At 43.1% G+C, this 18,263-nt stretch overlaps 1 protein-coding gene across 2 annotated transcripts; it reads left to right on the top strand.

Annotated features, from left to right (window-relative positions):
* The first annotated feature begins 649 nt into the window (after positions 1 to 649).
* Positions 650 to 18,099, top strand: TRMT2A (tRNA methyltransferase 2 homolog A). Of its 2 annotated transcripts, none has more exons than XM_079956669.1 (12): positions 650 to 744; positions 6,437 to 7,066; positions 7,952 to 8,060; positions 8,403 to 8,584; positions 9,541 to 9,655; positions 9,971 to 10,086; positions 10,864 to 10,975; positions 11,409 to 11,531; positions 12,629 to 12,704; positions 14,959 to 15,075; positions 16,559 to 16,655; positions 17,101 to 18,099. In XM_079956669.1, exons 2-12 carry the CDS (start codon positions 6,438 to 6,440, stop codon positions 17,363 to 17,365), a joined length of 1,941 nt encoding a protein of 646 aa, XP_079812795.1. In that variant the 5' UTR covers positions 650 to 744; position 6,437; the 3' UTR covers positions 17,366 to 18,099. The 2 variants fall into 2 exon arrangements, with proteins under 2 accessions (XP_079812795.1, XP_079812794.1); XM_079956668.1 differs by lacking the exon at positions 650 to 744 and adding an exon at positions 5,766 to 6,082.
* Positions 18,100 to 18,263: the final 164 nt, after the last annotated feature.

Raw genomic sequence — 18,263 nt, 5'->3', positions numbered from 1 at the left:
GAACACAAAAGTGTTCAGCGCATTTATGAGGCTACCCATGGATTCTCTCGGCAACCTACGGTTGTTGTTTTTTTAAAAAAAAGAAAGGCAGAATAAAACAATAAAAATCATGCTTTAATTTTTTTTAACGTGTTTTTTTTTTAAAAAAATTAATAATAAATAATAATGACAAGGTGGAATCGAACCAAAAGGAGGAAGATGGCGTGAGAGGAAATAATATAACCTAAAAACATAAAAACCATAGTTTAATAATATTAAAAAATGCTTCCAGTAGCACCTTAGAGACCTGCTAAGTTTGTTATTGGTATGAGCTTTCGTGTGCATGCACACTTCTTCAGATAGTAAGTTTTGTTTTTAATGTAATGACGATAATTAATAAAACAAGTTTTTGTTTAAGGTAATAATGACGAAAGGGAGAGGGGAAATCGAACCTAAAAAGTGAAAAAAACAAAACAATAAAAAGTGAAAAACACCAAACAATAAAAATAATACTTTAATAATAATAATTTAAAAATGCAACACAGTACAGCAATAATTAATAATGTCAATGACAGAGAAAGGAGGAACCGAACTTCAAACGGGAGAACCAAAGTATTTTTTTAAAACGGACGGCCTCCCGCGCGTGCGCGGCGGTGACGTCACCGGCGCTCTTCGTCGCCCCGCCCCTTTCCTCCACCCCCCCTCCCTCCCTGCTTGGCCGAGTACCGCTGCCCGACGAGGCCTCCTCCTTCGCCGCCGAGAGATGTGAGTAACGGGGGTGAGTGGGGTGGGGAGGGGGATGCGCGGCAGCTCTTACAAAATGGCTTGGCTTGCGCGAGGGGCTGCCTACGCGGGTTCGCACCTCTGCCGGGGGGAGGGGCGGGCGGGCACCGGGGGAATAAGTGGCCTCGTTTCAAGGAGGGGGCGGGGAGGTTTTTATTTTATTTTAAGGGTGGTCGTCTGCTGCGCGCGCACGGCGCGGAGAGCTGCGCTGCTGCATCGCCTCAGCTCGTGGCTCCCCCTGTGGTGGTGGTGGTGTGGTTTGGCGGAGGGCCCCCCCCCCCAAAAAAGCATGGGGTCATTTTCCTTAATCGCCATCATCATAAAAGTCAGTGGTGAGCTAGGACTAAGGTAAAAGGTAAAGGTACCCCTGCCCGTACGGGCCAGTCTTGACAGACTCTGGGGTTGTGCGCCCATCTCACTCAAGAGGCCAGGGGCCAGCGCTGTCCGGAGACACTTCCGTGTCACGTGGCCAGCGTGACATCGCTGCTCTGGCCAGAGCCAGAGCCAGCTCCGCACACGGAAACGCCGTTTACCTTCCCGCTGGTAAGCGGTCCCTATTTATCTACTTGCACCCGGAGGTGCTTTCGAACTGCTAGGTTGGCAGGCGCTGGGACCGAGCAGCGGGAGCGCACCCCGCCGCAGGGATTCGAACCACCGACCTTTCGATCGGTAAGCCCTAGGCGCTGAGGCTTTTACCCACAGCGCCACCTGACTAGGGAGCTGCAATGTTCAAGCACAACCCCCCCCCCAGCTCACTCTCTCAGGCTGACCTATCTGTTATCTCCCGCTTGGACTACTGCAATGCGCTCTACGTGGGGCTACCTTTGAAGGTGACCCGGAAACTACAACTAATCCAGAACGCGGCAGCTAGACTGGTGACTGGGGGCGGCCGCCGAGACCACATAACACCGGTCTTGAAAGACCTACATTGGCTCCCAGTACATTTCCGAGCACAATTCAAAGTGTTGGTGCTGACCTTGAAAGCCCTAAAGGGCCTCGGTCCAGTATAGCTGAAAGAGCGTCTCCACCCCCATCGTTCTGCCCGGACGCTGAGATCCAGCGCTGAGGGCCTTCTGGCAGTTCCTTCATTGCGAGAAGCAAAGCTACAGGGAACCAGGCAGAGGGCCTTCTCGGTAGTGGCGCCCGCCCTGTGGAACGCCCTCCCATCAGATGTCAAAGTGATAAATAACTACCTGACATTCAGAAGACATCTTAAGGCAGCCCTGTTCAGGGAAGTTTTTAATCTGTGATATTTTAGTGTATTTTTGGTTTTTATGGAAGCCGCCCAGAGTGGCTGGGGAAACCCAGCCAGATGGGCGGGGTACAAATAATAAATTATTATTATCATCATTATTATTATTATTATTATTGGGTTGTTGTGAGGGGATGAAAGGAGGGACAAGGGTGAGGGAGAACCATTTATTAGTACTTGTTGTTGTTCAGTCATGTCCGACTCTTCGTGACCCCCTGGACCAGAGCACGCCAGGCACTCCTGTCTTCCACTGCCTCCCGCAGTTTGGTCAAACTCATGCTGGTAGCTTCAAGAACACTGTCCAACCATCTTGTCCTCTGTGGTCCCCTTCTCCTTGTGCCCTCCATCTTTCCCAACATCAGGGTCTTTTCCAGCAAGTCTTCTCTTCTCATGAGGTGGCCAAAGTATTGGAGCCTCAGCTTCAGGATCTGTCCTTCCAGTGAACACTCAGGGCTGAGTTCCTTTTTTTTTTAATTAAAGATTTTCATGTTTTACAGAAGTAAGTGTAATGTCTCTCATATTTTTTCCATGTAACATTTTTACAAATCCGTTTCATTTGTTGAGACATTAGGGGGAGGGGGAAAAAGGGGTGGAGGGAGGGAAGATGGGTGGGGGTGGGGTCAGGTGGCGATGTTTCTGTTATGCTTAATGTATGTAGGGTTTGGGGTCTGCGTTGCTTGTGCTGTTCACTTGTGTTCCTTTGGTGGTTGAGAGAGGTTGGGGTTGGCCCAAGGTGTGGTTGTTTGTTTGTGATTGGCTGTGGTGATCTTTGTTTTCGTGTGTGAGTGGGGTGGGTGGGTGTTTTGGATCAGGTTAGCCATATTGATTTGTATGGTGTTGGTGGATTATTGTCATTGTCTTGTTGGGCTGTGCATGTGATAAAAGGGAGCCATACCAGGGTAAAGGCGTTTTCTTCTGTTTGTCCCCATGTCAGTTTCAGTTTATTGGTTAATTTTTCTAGTAGGGCTGTTTCCCATACTATTTGGTACCATTGGTCCATGCTTACTCCAGACAGGTCTCCAATGTCTGGTTATGGTGTTTCTGGCTGCTGAAAGTAGGTGGGTTATGAGTTCTTTGTGGTGTAAATGGACATTGTTGTCTTGGAAGATGTTTAGTAGGGCCAATTCTGGGGTGATGTCTAATACTTGCTTGGTTATTTTACATATTTCTCGTGTGGCTGTTGCCCAGAATAGTTGGATTTTGGGGCACTCCCACCACATGTGGAGGTATGTGCCTGTGGAGGTGCACCCTCTCCAGCATTTTGGTGAGGTTCCCGGGTGTATTAGCGCTAGTTTTCTTGGTGTTAGATACCACCTGTAAGTGAGTTTCAGAGTGAGTTCTTTTCTTTTCATTGATATGGATTTAAAGGGGGATTTAGACCACATTTTGGTCCATTGAGTGGGGTTAATCTCATAGCCTATGTCATTCTCCCATTGTTTTTTGATTGTGTCTAGGGGGTTTGTGGGATTTTTGAGTAGTATTTTGTATATTGCGGATACCGTCCCTTTACCGTTTCCCTTTGTTGTTAGGAGGAGGTTTTCGAAGGTTGTCAGGGGCCTAGTTGCTGCTGATTTTACTGTTGGGTTGTTTAAGAGGGCATGTAGTTGATGTTGTGTTAACCAGGGCATTTGGGTGTCTTCTAGTTTGTCTTGTATTTCTTGTGTTGACAAAGGTTTGTTATTTTTATAAAAGTCTATTAGGCGATATAAGTCTTTGGTTCGCCAGGTTTTTATCTGGAGGTTTTGTGCTGCACAGTGGAATAATGGGTGGTACGCCAGGGGGATTAGTGGGTATGGGGTTGGGGATAGTTTGCCTATTTCTGTTTTCCATGCTTTGAGCATGGTATGTGTGTACCTGTTAAGTGTTGTGGGAATTTTCTTTAGTTTGTTTGGGAGGAGTGGGTATGCTGTGGTGCAGGTATTTTCAATTGTGTCCCTCTCTAGGTGTACCCATTGTTTTGTCTCATCTTCGAGTATATATGGGCGTATTTGGTTGGCAATGTAATATGCTTCTATGTTGGGGATTCCCCATCCTCCTTCTGAGGTGGGGAGGTGCAGGTATTTGGGGCTTATTCTTGGTTTTTTATGTGAGAAGATAAGGGCTGAGTTCCTTAAGAATGGATAGGTTTGATCTTCTTGCAGTCCATGGGACTCTCAAGAGTCTCCTCCAGCACCATAATTCAAACGTATCAATTCTTCGCTGATCAGCCTTCTTTATGGTCCAGCTCTCACTTCCATACATCACTACTGGGATGTATTAGTGCTTACCACCCTTAAGACAAGCCTAGCCAGGCGCTTAGAAAGCCGACGTAATCTTAGTCTGCCATTTAGTATTTAAACTTTTGAATGTTTTAAAATAGGGTTGCAAATCTTCCTCAATTTTACCGTTTTATCTTTTTGCAAACTCTGTCGAGGCGTATAAACCTAACATAAACAAGCGGCGTATAAATTTAATGGAATGAACAGCGCTATAGACTTGGAAGGGGTCTCTGGTCCAGGGGGGTACCTAGAGGTTGGTTAAGTTGCCCCCTGCCAAGGGCACAGGTTCTGGGGTGGGGTGGGGGGGGCGCACAAAAATCGCTCTTCTCCACTGTCCAGGCCTCCCTGGGCCACTTCTCCGCTGCTCTGGGTGGCCAGACGAGGTGTGCAGGCTTCTCTGGGCGCCTCAACAGAGAGGTGTGGGCCATTGCACAGCCCTGCAGGGCTTCTCCCCAGTTGGCCCTAGTGGAAGAGTTGCAGGGGCGGAAAGGAAGGGAAGGAGGAAGGAGGCAGAAGGGGAAGCAGCAAGTGGAGGGAGGAAAGGAGGCAGGCCAATGGTTCCCCACACCTGCTCTAACACCCTCCAGGTGTTGTTGAATTCGCAGTTCCCATCAAGGCCAGGCAGTGTAGTCAACAGTCAGTGATAATGGAAATTGTAGTATAGCACCATGTTGGTCATCTCTTGTAATCTCTACTCCACATAGGTAAGCCCCACTGTGTTCACTTCTAGATGAGTGTGCTTAGGATTGCAGCCTGTTGGAGTGGGATGCCTCTTGCTTTTGAGACATTAATCATATTATTAATATGACAGATACCTCAGTGCTGCTATGTGTGCTATAACTTATTGTAAAACAAACCTTTGCTTAGACAGTCTCCTCCATCCTCCAATACACTGCTGGGTTGTTAGTGCACCGTGAGAGTTGGTGCTAGTTTTGCTAGTAGTGTTCTTGTGTTTTAACCTGTAACCTGATTATATTTCATCAGTCCAACTTGCCATGAGGCAGCCAAGAGATCTGATCACACTTGGGTATGGCAAGGCTTGCTTTTTAACATGTTAAAAGGTAAAGGTAAAGGGACCCTGACCATTAGGTCCAGTCACAGACGACTCTCGCTTTATTGGCCAAGGGAGCTGGTGTACAGCTTCCTGGCCATGTGGCCAGCATGACTAAGCCGCTTCTGGTGAACCAGAGCAGTGCACGGAAACGCCATTTACCTTCCCGCCAGAGCGGTACCTATTTATCTACTTGCACTTTGACGTACTTTCGAACTGCTAGGTTGGCAGGAGCTGGAACTGAGCAACAGGAGCTCACCCGGTCGTGGGGATTCGAACCGCCGACTGTTAGTTTCTGTTTCTCACTGTGCAGCTGCGTGGAGTCACAGGACTATGTTTACATTCCAGAGACCTTGCAGTCTCACGGGAAAGGGAGATGGGATGTGACGTTAGTGGTTTCATGTTTCCTTTGTTCCTTTGTTCAGTTGCTCTCTGCTTCCATAGAGAGAGGATGTATATTTCTTAGCTGTCTGTGTAGCTTAGAAATAAAAAATGTAGCTCATACTGTCTCATCCTTCCCTGTGCTGTTTTGATGCTCTGCTGGGAGGACGTGCCTTGGAGCCTCATCAAAGGCTTGAGGTCGTTAAACACGTCAGCTGAACGGAGTTCCGACACCGACCTTCTGATCGGCAAGCCCTATGCTCTGTGGTTTAACCCACAGCGCCACCCGCGTCCCTCTTTAACATTTTACCTGTGGATTAAAGCTGCCATATGTACATCACCCTTTAGTTTCTTGAAATTTGATTCTTGGCTGAGCAGGTAAGCATGGAGCCAAGCCTAAATGTGCAGCTAAAATAATAATATTGTTTTTCCCTATGTACCTCTGCCTCCACTTCTCTCCTCTTCCTTTTTTTCTTCTCCAAATTTTAGACTGTAAGATCCTTAAGGGCAGGGACCTGTCCTTATGCACACTGACAGCTTACAGAAGAAATAACTGCTTTGGCTAAACTTAATTCATCTGGAACTTGATAATTTCACCCTTTTGTCAATTCCAACACAGAGGAAAACCTAGTGGGCTTGATTTTTGCCGATGAGGCTTAACTAAACATGATTTGGCTAAGCATTTAACACATTTTGCCCTAGAATAATTAATTCTGTTACTGTTCTCTACAGAATGATGGAAGACATCAGTGGTGCGTGCTTTACTGACACACAAACTGCAGTTCCTCTTGTGGAAACGGAGAGTGCAACTGAAAATCTAACAAAGGAAGATGTGGGAGAAGAAAACAACACGGCGAACACTTCAGATACTTCCAGCATATATAGATATATTAAAGATGGCTTGTTTACGTCAGAGATCTATAAAGTAGAAATTCAAAACCTCCCCAAATATATTGGTTTTAACGAAGTAAAGAAGTTCCTTGCCAAATATGGCCTTATCCCTCACAAGATAAAACTGTTTGCGAGACAGACTTTTGCATTTGTCACCTTTAAGAGTGAGGAGGGTAGGGACAGAGCTATGAAGGTCCTTCATGGGGCCCAGTGGAAGAACCGAAACTTAACTGTGAGACTTGCAAAACCAAAGGCTGATCCCATCATAAAGAAGAGGAAAAGAGAAGTGGAGGAGGGAGAAGAGATGAAAGAGCAGACAGCAGCAAAGTGTTTGGCTTCAAATAATGGCAAAGAAGAGCCTCTGAGTAAGCAGATAGCAGATGTGGTGACCCCTTTGTGGAATATCCCATATGAGGAGCAGCTGGCAAGGAAGAAGGAAGAATGTGAGCAAGTGCTGCTGAAACTGACAAGGTAATTTTTTTGTTTGTAATAAATATTATGATTATCTCCATTTCTCTGTTTAGAATGGCAACACTCGTGTAGCCAGAATGGCACCATCCAGGTACAGGAGGGGACATATCAGCTCCAAGACTTGCAGAAGTGCAATTGGGGAGGGTGTGAATGGAAATGAACGGTGCACTGAGAACCGGGCCTGCTCAATAGGCACAGAATGCTGACTGCCTGCCTGCTTGGGAGAGTGGAAGCAGGAGTACCCTGAACAGGAACACTCCACACTGCAGCACTTTGTTGCAGGTCTCACTTGAATGTATTCAGAAAGCTTTCTGAGACAGCGCAAGCACAGTCCAAGAAACCAAGCTGGTTTTAGCCTCAGCATTAGTGGGAATGAAGCTGATAAATCTAGGTATTCTTCTGCTTCAGTGTGCTGAGATGTGGATTTTCTGGCTTCTATTCTCAAACTGCAGTTTGCATATTTGCAATAAATACTTTAGAAATGTGTGAGGGTTTTTTTGTTTTTATATTTCGTCCTAAAATGCTCTGAGATGCTCTTCTCATCACAGGCTGCCATACATTGTAAGACCAGGCATCCCCAACCTTCAGCCCTCCAGATGTTTTGGACTACAATTCCCATCATCCCTGACCCCTGGTCCTGTTAGCTAGGGATCAAGGGGATTGTAGGCCAAAACATCTGGAGGGCCGCAGGTTGGGGGTGCCTGCTGTAAGACAAAAGGGCTGAGCCTGTTCCATTTTTAGATTTTGGTGCAGCATCTTAATACTTTTAGGTGCTTTATAAATAAACACCAATGGTCAAATTCATCGGTATTTGTGCAGGGGAGGGCATAATGTTCATTGATTCTTTTTGCTCTGATTACCATGAACAATCAAATTGTTTTACAGGGACATAGGGAACAACAACCGAGCTCTTCTACCATGGCTTTTCCTGCAGAAGGAGAAGTGCGGTGGCCTGTGTTGCTCCCTGGAAGGAGTGAAAGCATCACCGTTGCAGGTCATACATCTCAGGAACTGCTTATGAAGTGTGATACTGTGAGGAAATGAATCATAGGCATGGAAGGACAGGGTTAGCCTTACTACTGCACTGTCCATAGTCCATAACCTAAGCTGTGTAATTTTTGGGTGGGCACCTTTAATCTGGTAGCATGTTGCAGTACTGGGCATAAAATTCTGGAATGGATAGCTTATTACCATATATATTATTTTAGTACTCATTTAGCGTAACCTGTTTTAATACTGTAATTTGCAACAAATGTTTATGGATGGAAGTAGCAAGCATGTCAGATTCCAGAGGAGTCGGATAGGCATTCTAAATTTTCCCTTACTTTACATTTAGACTGAGTACCGCAACAAATGTGAATTTTTGATCGGCATAGGCCCGAATCAAGAAGATAAAACTGTGGGCTTTCGCCTTGGCAAATACAAGGGTGGAACATGTGCTGTAGTGGAACCATTTGACACCATTCACATTCCGGCTGTAACCAAAAAGGTAGCAAAGGCTTTTCAAGATTACATAAGGTGAGTCCTCTGTTGGACTGGATGACAGAATCCTAAACACCTTGCCTGTATAAAATTTACCTTTTCTGTGAAACCTTTGGCACAACCTACTAGTTCCTGTGCTATACTGGAACTAAGCCTTTAGTATATGTAAATGAAATAATTGCCTGTTCTTCTCTTGTTTACCCCTGTCTCCATTGCCTTCTCTTCCTGCTGTTGTCTACTGTCAGACATCCTTTGAGACAGGGACCTGCCCTCTTGTGCTTTGCCATATATGTTAATGGCACTATATAGATAAATAAAGCCCAACTTAACCACAAAGCTCAACATTGCCTTTGTGAATTCCTTGAGGGACTGTACCAAAGAAGGCTAAGTGGGAGCCTTTTGATAGACATTAGTTTTTCCAAGGAGAGAAAGAGGGGAACTTCCAGTGTGTGTACATTTGCAGCAGTTAGTACATAGAATCCATTTTTGGTCAAGTGATGTGAGCAGATCACTGTGAAAATTGATGCAATGCAGATACAGTGGTGCCTCGCAAGACGAAAAGAATCCGTTCCACGATTCTCTTAGTCTAGCGGTTTTTTCGTCTTGCAAAGCAAGCCCATTGACGGATTAGCGCTATTAGCGGCTTAGCGGATAAGCAGATAAGCGGCTTAGCGGCTTAGAAAAGGGGGGGAGGGGAAAAAACCCGCAGGAACTCGCAAGACATTTTCGTCTTGTGAAGCAAGCCCATAGGAAATTCGTTTTGCGAAGCACCTCCAAAACGGAAAACTCTTTCGTCTAGCGAGTTTTCTGTCTTGCGAGGCATTCGTCTTGCGGGGCACCACTGTATTTACATGTCATCATCCAAAAAATTATAATGTTCAGGATCAGTCTCCTAGTTTAATGTGGCAGTTTCCTAGCAGAAATAATTTTAGCATTATGTGGTTATGCTTTTTAAAATCCAAGTTTAGTAACCAAGAATTTCAAAATTACAGGTCTACATCCTATGGTGTCTACAGCCCAGAAACCTACAAAGGTCACTGGAAACAGCTAACAGTTCGCACTAGTAGAAATGGCCACATCATGGCAATTGCTTATTTTAATCCACAGGTACTGAATATGATTTATGTAATAAGGGGAAACAAGTGCATGCTTGTAAAGCAGGCATTTCAGAAACTCTTAATGGTTACAGTTTTTCCTGATTCTGGAAATGTATTTTCTGAAACTAACAGTGACACAATGTTTTAAAGGGAAGTGTGTCCTCAGATGTGTTATGGAGGGTGCACTATTTAAATAAGTACAAGCATACATATGCTGTTATCCCATAGTTCTTCACTACACCTGTAATCTGCAGCAACATTTTTCTTTGAAGTTTATAAAATTAAGCACCTTAAGCATTATTATTATTTTTTTTTAAATGTCTAGAAACTAAATGAAAAAGAGCTTGCAGAACTGCAAACTTCTATGGCTAAGTACTTCACAGAAGGCACTGGAAAGGACAGTGGAATAACTTCTCTCTACTTTGTGCAGGAAGGTCAAAGGTGATTGTTGCATCTCAAAAAAGAAACTTAGTATGACTGTGTAATGCATGGTGTACCAGAGTTTTAGAACTTGAGTTGCAGTCTCGGCCATTAAGGCACTTGAATCGATGACAACAGTGGGTGACATCCAATACAAATAATTCTCAGAGTAGACCCATTTAAATCAATGGACCTAAGTTACTTAGCTTGATTGATTTAAATGGTCTACCCTGATAATGACTTGCGTTGGATGATACCCAATAAAAACTGCCATAAAAATAGTAAGATTCAAAACACTAAGCAGCCTATAAATCAGTATCCCAGGATCCATTAAACACTAATGGATATGGTCAAACATAATTCAGTAAAAATTAAAGTCGCCCATAGCAAGGAGCTGTTGTTCCTGGTGATTGTTTTTATGAGCATTAGTGCTGAGAGTCGATATTCCTTGCATGCTGAAAGGTAACTATTTGTATTTTTCTCTTACTGTTTTGTGTTTGCCATTCCTTTGAGTAGCTTTCTTGGATGATGACATCACACAGAGAAAGGGCATGTCAGTTCAGTCATGCATATCTAAATCCCATTAAGACCAGCGTTTTTTGAGCTTGTACAGCTGTGTGTTCCTGCTAAAGAAATACAGAATGAATGCATTCAAAAAAGTCCCTAGATCTTTACAGCTTTTTTGCTTGAATTGGTTATCTATACTATTGCATCTGAATGCACTTTAGAAGATTAGGATGCAAAGGAAGGATAATGATTTAAACACTGTTTCTTGCTCCCTCCCTCTTCTCCCGCAAGAAAATCACCCAATCGTGAAGATTTGACCTTGGAGCATGTTGCTGGTGACAAGTACATATATGAAGATCTTCTTGGGCTAAAGTTCCGGATTTCTCCCCATGCTTTTTTCCAAGTAAGCATTTAAAGCATTGGGCTTAAGTGTTTTGTAGAAGTTGAGATCTCTTGTTGATTGAGTTTTGCTTATAGCGAGGTACTCCATAAACAGTGGGAGAGAGTGGTAGAACCTCCTCATTGTCCTTCTGAAATATCCGGAAAGCCATTTGTGAAATCTGGAGTTCATTGTAAAAAACTCTGGAATCAAAAAATCAGCAGTGGTGTATTTTCAAACACACATTTCATCAACTTGCACACTTTTTAAACAGTAGCGTGTTCAGGCAACAGCACAGTCAGAGGTTTCAAGTGTAATGGCTAATCATGCTCTGACTTTAAAAAAATTAAAAACTTGGGTAAGGAGCAGTATATACTGTAATGCTGTAGAGTAGATTTTAGCCTTTGACATGCTACCTGCCTGCTGAATACTGACACCCTATGTTGAAATTCTGTAGGTAAACACACAGGCTGCTGAGGTTCTGTATTCAGTCATCCAGGAATGGACCCAGGTGAACGAGGAGACGACTGTGATGGATGTTTGCTGTGGAACTGGATCAATTGGTATTTCGCTTGCCAAGGTGAAATGACATATTTCATGGGACATATGCCCTTTGGTATTGCTTTTGTCTCTTAAAAGTACTAATTCAAAGAACAAAGGTCACCCAACAAGTAGTCTCGCCATGTGGGCAGCTAACTGCATGCCCTGTGTTCTGGAAAACTAAAAACTAACTAAATAAGTAATGAAATTATGACTACTATTGCAAAATGAATGATCTTAGAGCCAGCATAGATGTTACTTTAAATGTATGGCTTGTATCCAAAGTAGTGCTAAACCTCTCATTACATTAGCACAAATTTAGGAACAAATGCCTCCTAAATTTGTTCTGGGGGTTTTCACGAACCTTCTGCAGCAGATTTGGGGAGGGTGTATGTGGCCAGGTGGAGAGAGCGGGAGGTTCTATTGTGCAAGCATAAATCCTTGCACAAGTATAAATTGGATACCACTCTGTAATTGCACTCAATATATCTTTTTTCTTTAAACGTAGCAGCTGTGGGGGGGATCAGGGTCAAGAAGGCACATTAACCCCACCCCCAAAAGGTGTCATTAGTTCCAGGAGGGAAACTGCTGATGGTGTCAGTTGCAGATTTGGAGGGGGGCGTTTATTGGTATTGGGATATGAGGGGAAAGGTTTAAATTGTGTGTTGTGGTCCTGACAAGGTCACCCAAGTGTATTTTTCTTTTTGGCCCCTAGGCTCATCTATGATATGGTTTGATAGATTTTGGGGTGCAGTTTTCTTTGTGTTGCTGGGGCCAGGGTAAAGGCAGAACAACCAATCCTTTGCTCTTGCTCCTCCTTCTTTTCCTGGCTTCCTGGCAAACCTAATCTTTTCGTCAGCCTCTCAGGTTTAAAACTGAGACACTCTCTAAGGTCCCTCTAAGCATTAGCTCTGCTTATTTTTGCAACTATTTTTTTGTTTTGAGAGGTTTAGATTAACTGCAAACAGCCCCTCTGTAAACCTGTTTTCAAGTCTAGTTAAACTCTGTGGAGTGGGAACACACAAAAAGGTTGAAGTAGCCTAACAAGATAGCTCCTCAAGTTGCAATATCCATATTTATTTTGCTTGGTACTCAACTAAAAATGTAAAACTGTACATTATTGCTTTCGTTCTACAGAAAGTGAAGAAAGTTATTGGAATTGAACTTTGTCAAGAAGCTATTGAAGATGCCAAAGTGAATGCTGAGCTTAATGGTTGGTAAAAGAAAGCATAATATCTCAGACTTTAAAGACAGCTCTCATTATTAAGCAATTCAGTTTCTAGTCTCTTCTGTCCCAATTCTTTTTTCCTTGACTACTGGAAAGCAGCTTGTCAAGATGTTTTAGACGATTATTATTTGCCAGAACTGAGCTCTGTGTTGACCTTGAATAAATGTCAACTAAGGGATTGGCTCTTCTGGTTAAAATTCAGAAGGGACCTGCAACTAATTAGGAGCACCAGGTTTTCTCTTGGTATCCCCTCTTGAGAGCAGAGCATTTCTCCTTAAGAAATCTGACCAGTTTCCTTAAAAAAAGCATTATTGAGCTGTGTTTCAAGCGATGCCCACTACAGTCTTGGATGGGCACTACAACATACACAGACAGACTTTGTATTTGTGGTCAACCTCAGATGGAAGACCTCCATCATTATCTGTTAGTCTTCCCCTTATGTAGAGACCCAAGAGATCACTTTCTGAAACCTTTGTTCACAAAAGCAGGTACACACCAGCAGAAATGGTCTGGTTTCTGAGCAGGGCCGTCTTTACCCAGGGGTGTGGGGCACCTGGCCATTGAATTCGGGGGGGGGGGGGGCGCCAGGCGCCCAATCTCGCGCCGCCTGCCTGCTAATATTGCTGCAGGGAGAGTTCTCTGGAAAGTCTCGCTCACCAAAGCTGGGAAGAGGGGGAGTGACAGGAAAGAGGGACAGACAGAAAGAGAATGCGCTTATCTAGCAATGGGAGCACGCCTAGGCCCTGGAAGAACTCATATACGCGCTCTTGCAAGGGCCCTCCCAGCTCCTCTAGAAATAAGGTTGCTCCCACAATGAAAGGCTGCTGGAGATGGCTCTCCCACGCATGCACACAATGCCCGCCCATCTCATCTTTCAGACACCTCCCTACGATTGTAAGCACATGCGTGGAGTCTTTACACCGACTTCCAATGTGTTCTTTGTCTTTAGAAAAGTGTGTTAAAAAACACACACAAAAACCTCCCTTTTGGAGCCATGGAAGCATGAGTGCTATTTTATCAAATGGTAATAGTGACGTAAAGGTAAAGGGACCCCTGATCATTAGGTCCAGTCGTGGCCGACTCTGGGGTTGCGGCGCTCATCTCGCTTTATTGGCCGAGAGAGCCGGCGTACAGCTTCCGGGTCATGTGGCCAGCATGACTAAGCCGCTTCTGGCGAACCAGAGCAGCACATGGAAACGCCGTTTACCTTCCCGCCAGAGCGGTACCTATTTATTTACTTGCACTTCGACATGCTTTCGAACTGCTAGGTTGGCAGGAGCAGGGACCGAGCAACGGGAGCTCACCCCGCCGCAGGGATTCGAACCGCCGACCTTCTGATCGGCAAGTCCTAGGCTCTGTGGTTTAACCCACAGCGCTACCTGCGTGACATGTGACATAAGGCATAATAAAAGTTAATTTGGGAGCTAAACTAAATTTGGGGGCGCTGGGCAGCTCTTTGCACCCTGGCGGTGCATATGCTAAAGATGGCCCTGTTTCTGAGTGACAGTAATACCTTAACACAGAGTGGCCCTGTGTTACGAAGGTATTAAAATCACCAATTTTTTACAGGGACTGTCTGGTTACTGTACCCAAGCTGCTTGCAGTTATTTAGTGAGAGTATGCAGGCTAAAGGTAGTAGTTAATAAAGCAGAAGTTATGACCTAAAACTTTTACTGTAAAATATATTAAGATTTTTTGGTTACTAAATAAATCTATAGTCTGACCACTGACCCATCTTGCCAGCACTGTACAGTTTATTCTGACTAGCAACTTCTCTAGGGGAATGGGCAGAGCTTTCCCAACCCCGTTACTTTGGACTTTCTGTGTATCCCATTTTGGAACAGTAGATAGTGCCCCTATAGTTCATGCAGCAATGCATGTAGTTTAAATCAACCACCTGCAATCATGGCCTTAGCCATGTTTCTGACGGAGGTCTCTGTGCCTGAACAAGTTGCCTTCATCGTGAAACTGCATATTGATCCTGAAGTAGGTTACTTTGACTTGTTCAAAAAAATTTTTAATTGAGCGAATGAAACTCTGTATTTTAAGTGAGACTTGTTTTGCACTTAATTGTGGATGAGGTAAACATTTACTTCAGAGGAACTGTATTAATTTTTTTTTCAACCAGCATGGACATAAAAACTGACAGTTCCAAGCATCAGTTATTAAAGGAAATATTGATGGGGCATGTGTAAATAAGCAAATGTGTTATACTGTTTTGGATGTTTTCCCTCTCCAGAGCTGAATAATGTTGAATTCCACTGTGGAAAGGCTGAAGATCTTGTTCCTTACCTTGTTAACTTCCTGGAACTGCAGAATTCTATTACAATTGTAGATCCTCCTCGAGCAGGGCTGCGTGAGTTTTGTTTTGTGACCTTCTTTTAGTGGAATAGTTTGAATAGAGATGGAGGTGTGCAACATAGTGAGAGTAGTGACAAAAGTAAATGGGGAGATGTGCTAGTGGGCAGAATAAAACAAAGGGAAAGTGTTTCTGCTTCTGCAGATCAGCTGTGGAATTCCTTGGGTGCAGAAATACAGCATTAGCTCCTTTCAGGTAGGAAAGATTGGTTGATGACTTCAAAGAATATTGTTAGTTAAAAATAAACCTATTTTTTGCTAGCTAGCAGAGGGCCACATAACCTCTTCTAATTTCAATGTATACTAATTTCAATGTAGACTACATACTTTTCTGATGTCAACTATTCGCCACAGTTTAATAATATGGATCACTTGGGTCCTTTCCCCATTCTTTGTTATGATGGATGGGTTCAGGTTGGAGAAATATGGTTTGTATTGTAACTAGGGCTGTGCTATAAATGGATATATTGTCTGATATCAGGTTTTAGATCAAATTGTGCTAACGGTTTTTTTAAAAAATGACTTTGCAATTTATTGCAGATTGTGTTTGTGGCATTAAAATATCACAATACTGCAAAAACCAGGAAGCCGATGCTTCTTCCTGTGTGTGCAGCCCTTGCTAACTCCACCTCAGACAGCTCTTTCCTGCCTCCTGCAGCAACAATGTATAACACACCCTCTTGTATAAGACGCCCCCTATTTTAGGGGACTCAAACTTAAGAAAATGGGGGGAAGTTGCCCAGAGTTCTGCAAATACAAAAGGCATCTCTATAGCCAGAGAACGCCAAAATGCAAATTTTCCTTGCAAAAGATTAAATTTCATTTAATAATTTTTGTTCTGTAAACTTTTATCCATTCTTTCTGGTTTGGCTTGGTTTATAAAAGAAATGCAGTTTTTCCAGGCAATGAAAATACAAATTTTGTTTATATTTTGTACAGTTAAAATTTATCCATTCCATTCTTTCTGTTTTGGCCTGGTTTAGAAAATAAAATTAACAATCAATTTGGGGTTGTGCGATGTATACATTCAACTAAAATTCAATAGTGAATTATATTTGAACATCTAAAAGTGTGACACTGAATTTGTTTTTTTCTTGTTTAGTAATGTAATTAAATTTTTAGGGAAGGCTACTAATTACTTCCACAGCTTTAATTTTAGAGAAAATGTGCTATTTTTTGGTAAAGTAGTACTATAACATAACAGTTGTAATAAAATGTTAAAGGTAAGTAAAAATCTATCAGTTTTATAGATAGACCCATATGTAGTAGCAGTTGGCAGGACATCATTACATAGCTCCAGCCTTATTTCAGGTATCATGATATATCAAAATATCACAATGTTTAACTGGTGATACATCGTGATGTAGAAAGCCAGATATTGCCCAGCCCTAATTGTAACAGAGTGGAGCTGCTTCATGTCAGACGGTGCTGTCACAGTAAAGAATCTAATTTCAGTTTTTGTCAAAATATTGCCTCTGCAGATTCCAAAGTAATTGTTGCAATCCGAAAAGCAGAACACATAAAGAAGCTTATTTATGTAGCCTGCAATCCTCGAGCTGCCATGAACAACTTTCTGGAGTGAGTTTACAATGGTGCTGGTGGGATGGAGTAATTTTTAAAAAGTGTTGATCCCTTCTTTCCCCCTCCCCAAAAATCAGCATTGATTTTCAATGTTTCAAACAGATTAATAACCCATGGGATTAGGAGGTTAGTTAAATCTCTTACTGAAGTGAGGTGGGAAAGTCAGCCCTGGCACTTAAAAGGACTTTGAACAGAGCAAATGGCCTTTGCCCTTTTCAGCCACATCATCTTTTGGGCAACTTGGAGGGGTGAGCTTAGTGGATGTGGGTCTAGCAGTGGATGTGGCTTCATAGGTTTCTGAACCTATGCATTCCAGGAGGGCTGGCGAGGAATGTGGCCTGGAGTGATAAGATATTTGCCCCCCCCCCCAGGCCTGGTACCCCATTCCTGGCCCAATCAATTATAAAGAAATGTGTAAGACTAATACTGGTTTCTTTGGTAGCCTTTGCCGAGCTCCTTCGAATCGTGTCAAAGGAAGCCCTTTTCGTCCTGTTAAAGCAATAGCCGTGGACCTCTTCCCTCACACTATGCATTGCGAGCTGCTGTTTTTCTTCGAAAGAGTTCAGCATTCAAGTGACAAGCCTTCTGAAGCAGTCCAGAACTCAACTGAAATTCCAGAATTGAAATTGGAAACAGCAGGTTCTACAGAAGAAGGCGATGCAAACCTGCCTAAAGAAGAGGAAACCCCTGACGGTTCCAGCAATTGATATTTATGCCAACTGGCTAGGCTGTGCCTATTTTCATTCTTAAAATTCAAAACAGCTGCTGTACTGTTTAAGAAAATTGAAACATTGGTTGCTGGGACTTTGGAATAGTGGCCAATTATCAAAACTACTTGTACAATGCAATCCTGTATGTGTCTGCTCAGAAGTCCCATTAAGTTTAATAGGACTTACTCCAAGGTAAGTAGGTAAAGGATTGCATCATCATTGTGTAGCTCTAGAGTTGTCAAAAGCTTATAGGAGGCAGAATGTTTGTATATGTGTGTATATACACACAGAGAGAGATGAAATTTAATTTGTTTTTATGCCAAACGGATTTGTTTTTAAATCATGGAACAAGAAAGGTGAGGGATGACTAGGGAAGCTATACTGCTACCTTAGATAGTAAATGATTAACAAAACCAGATATGCCAATGGTGTAACAAGCTTTCTCAATAAATGTTCAAAATATTATTTTAAGATTAGGTGAATGCAAAAGCAAATACTGTACCACAATATCCAGTTCACACAGGTCTGAAGAGGAATTATCTGCAATGCGGAGGGAGACAGGGATTTCTAGCATCCCAATTCTGAGGCCTCAGCAATGCTACATTGCTTATGATATGTCTGTGTGCCTAGGCCACTTCAGCTTTAATGTGGAGTTCTGTCCACATCAACAAGGACTAGTTTGTATGTGCTTAAAATTGCTACTATATAATAAATGAAATAAGTTATTGATTTTTTTTTTACTCATACATTCAATATTAATGGGCTAAAACACAAAGATATTTAGTCAGGTGGCAGACCTACTTTAAAAGGTTACATACTGACAGTTCCATGACTTCCATTGAGAAAGTTATGATTTATAGATCTATTTAATGAAACAATGACCTGCAGCACCAGT

This window comes from Podarcis cretensis (genome assembly GCF_951804945.1).
Source record: "Podarcis cretensis genome assembly, chromosome: 16".
Taxonomy (NCBI): Eukaryota; Metazoa; Chordata; class Lepidosauria; order Squamata; family Lacertidae; genus Podarcis; species Podarcis cretensis.
The sequence above is the reverse complement of the archived record's forward strand: the minus strand, read 5'-3'. Positions and strand labels throughout refer to the sequence as shown.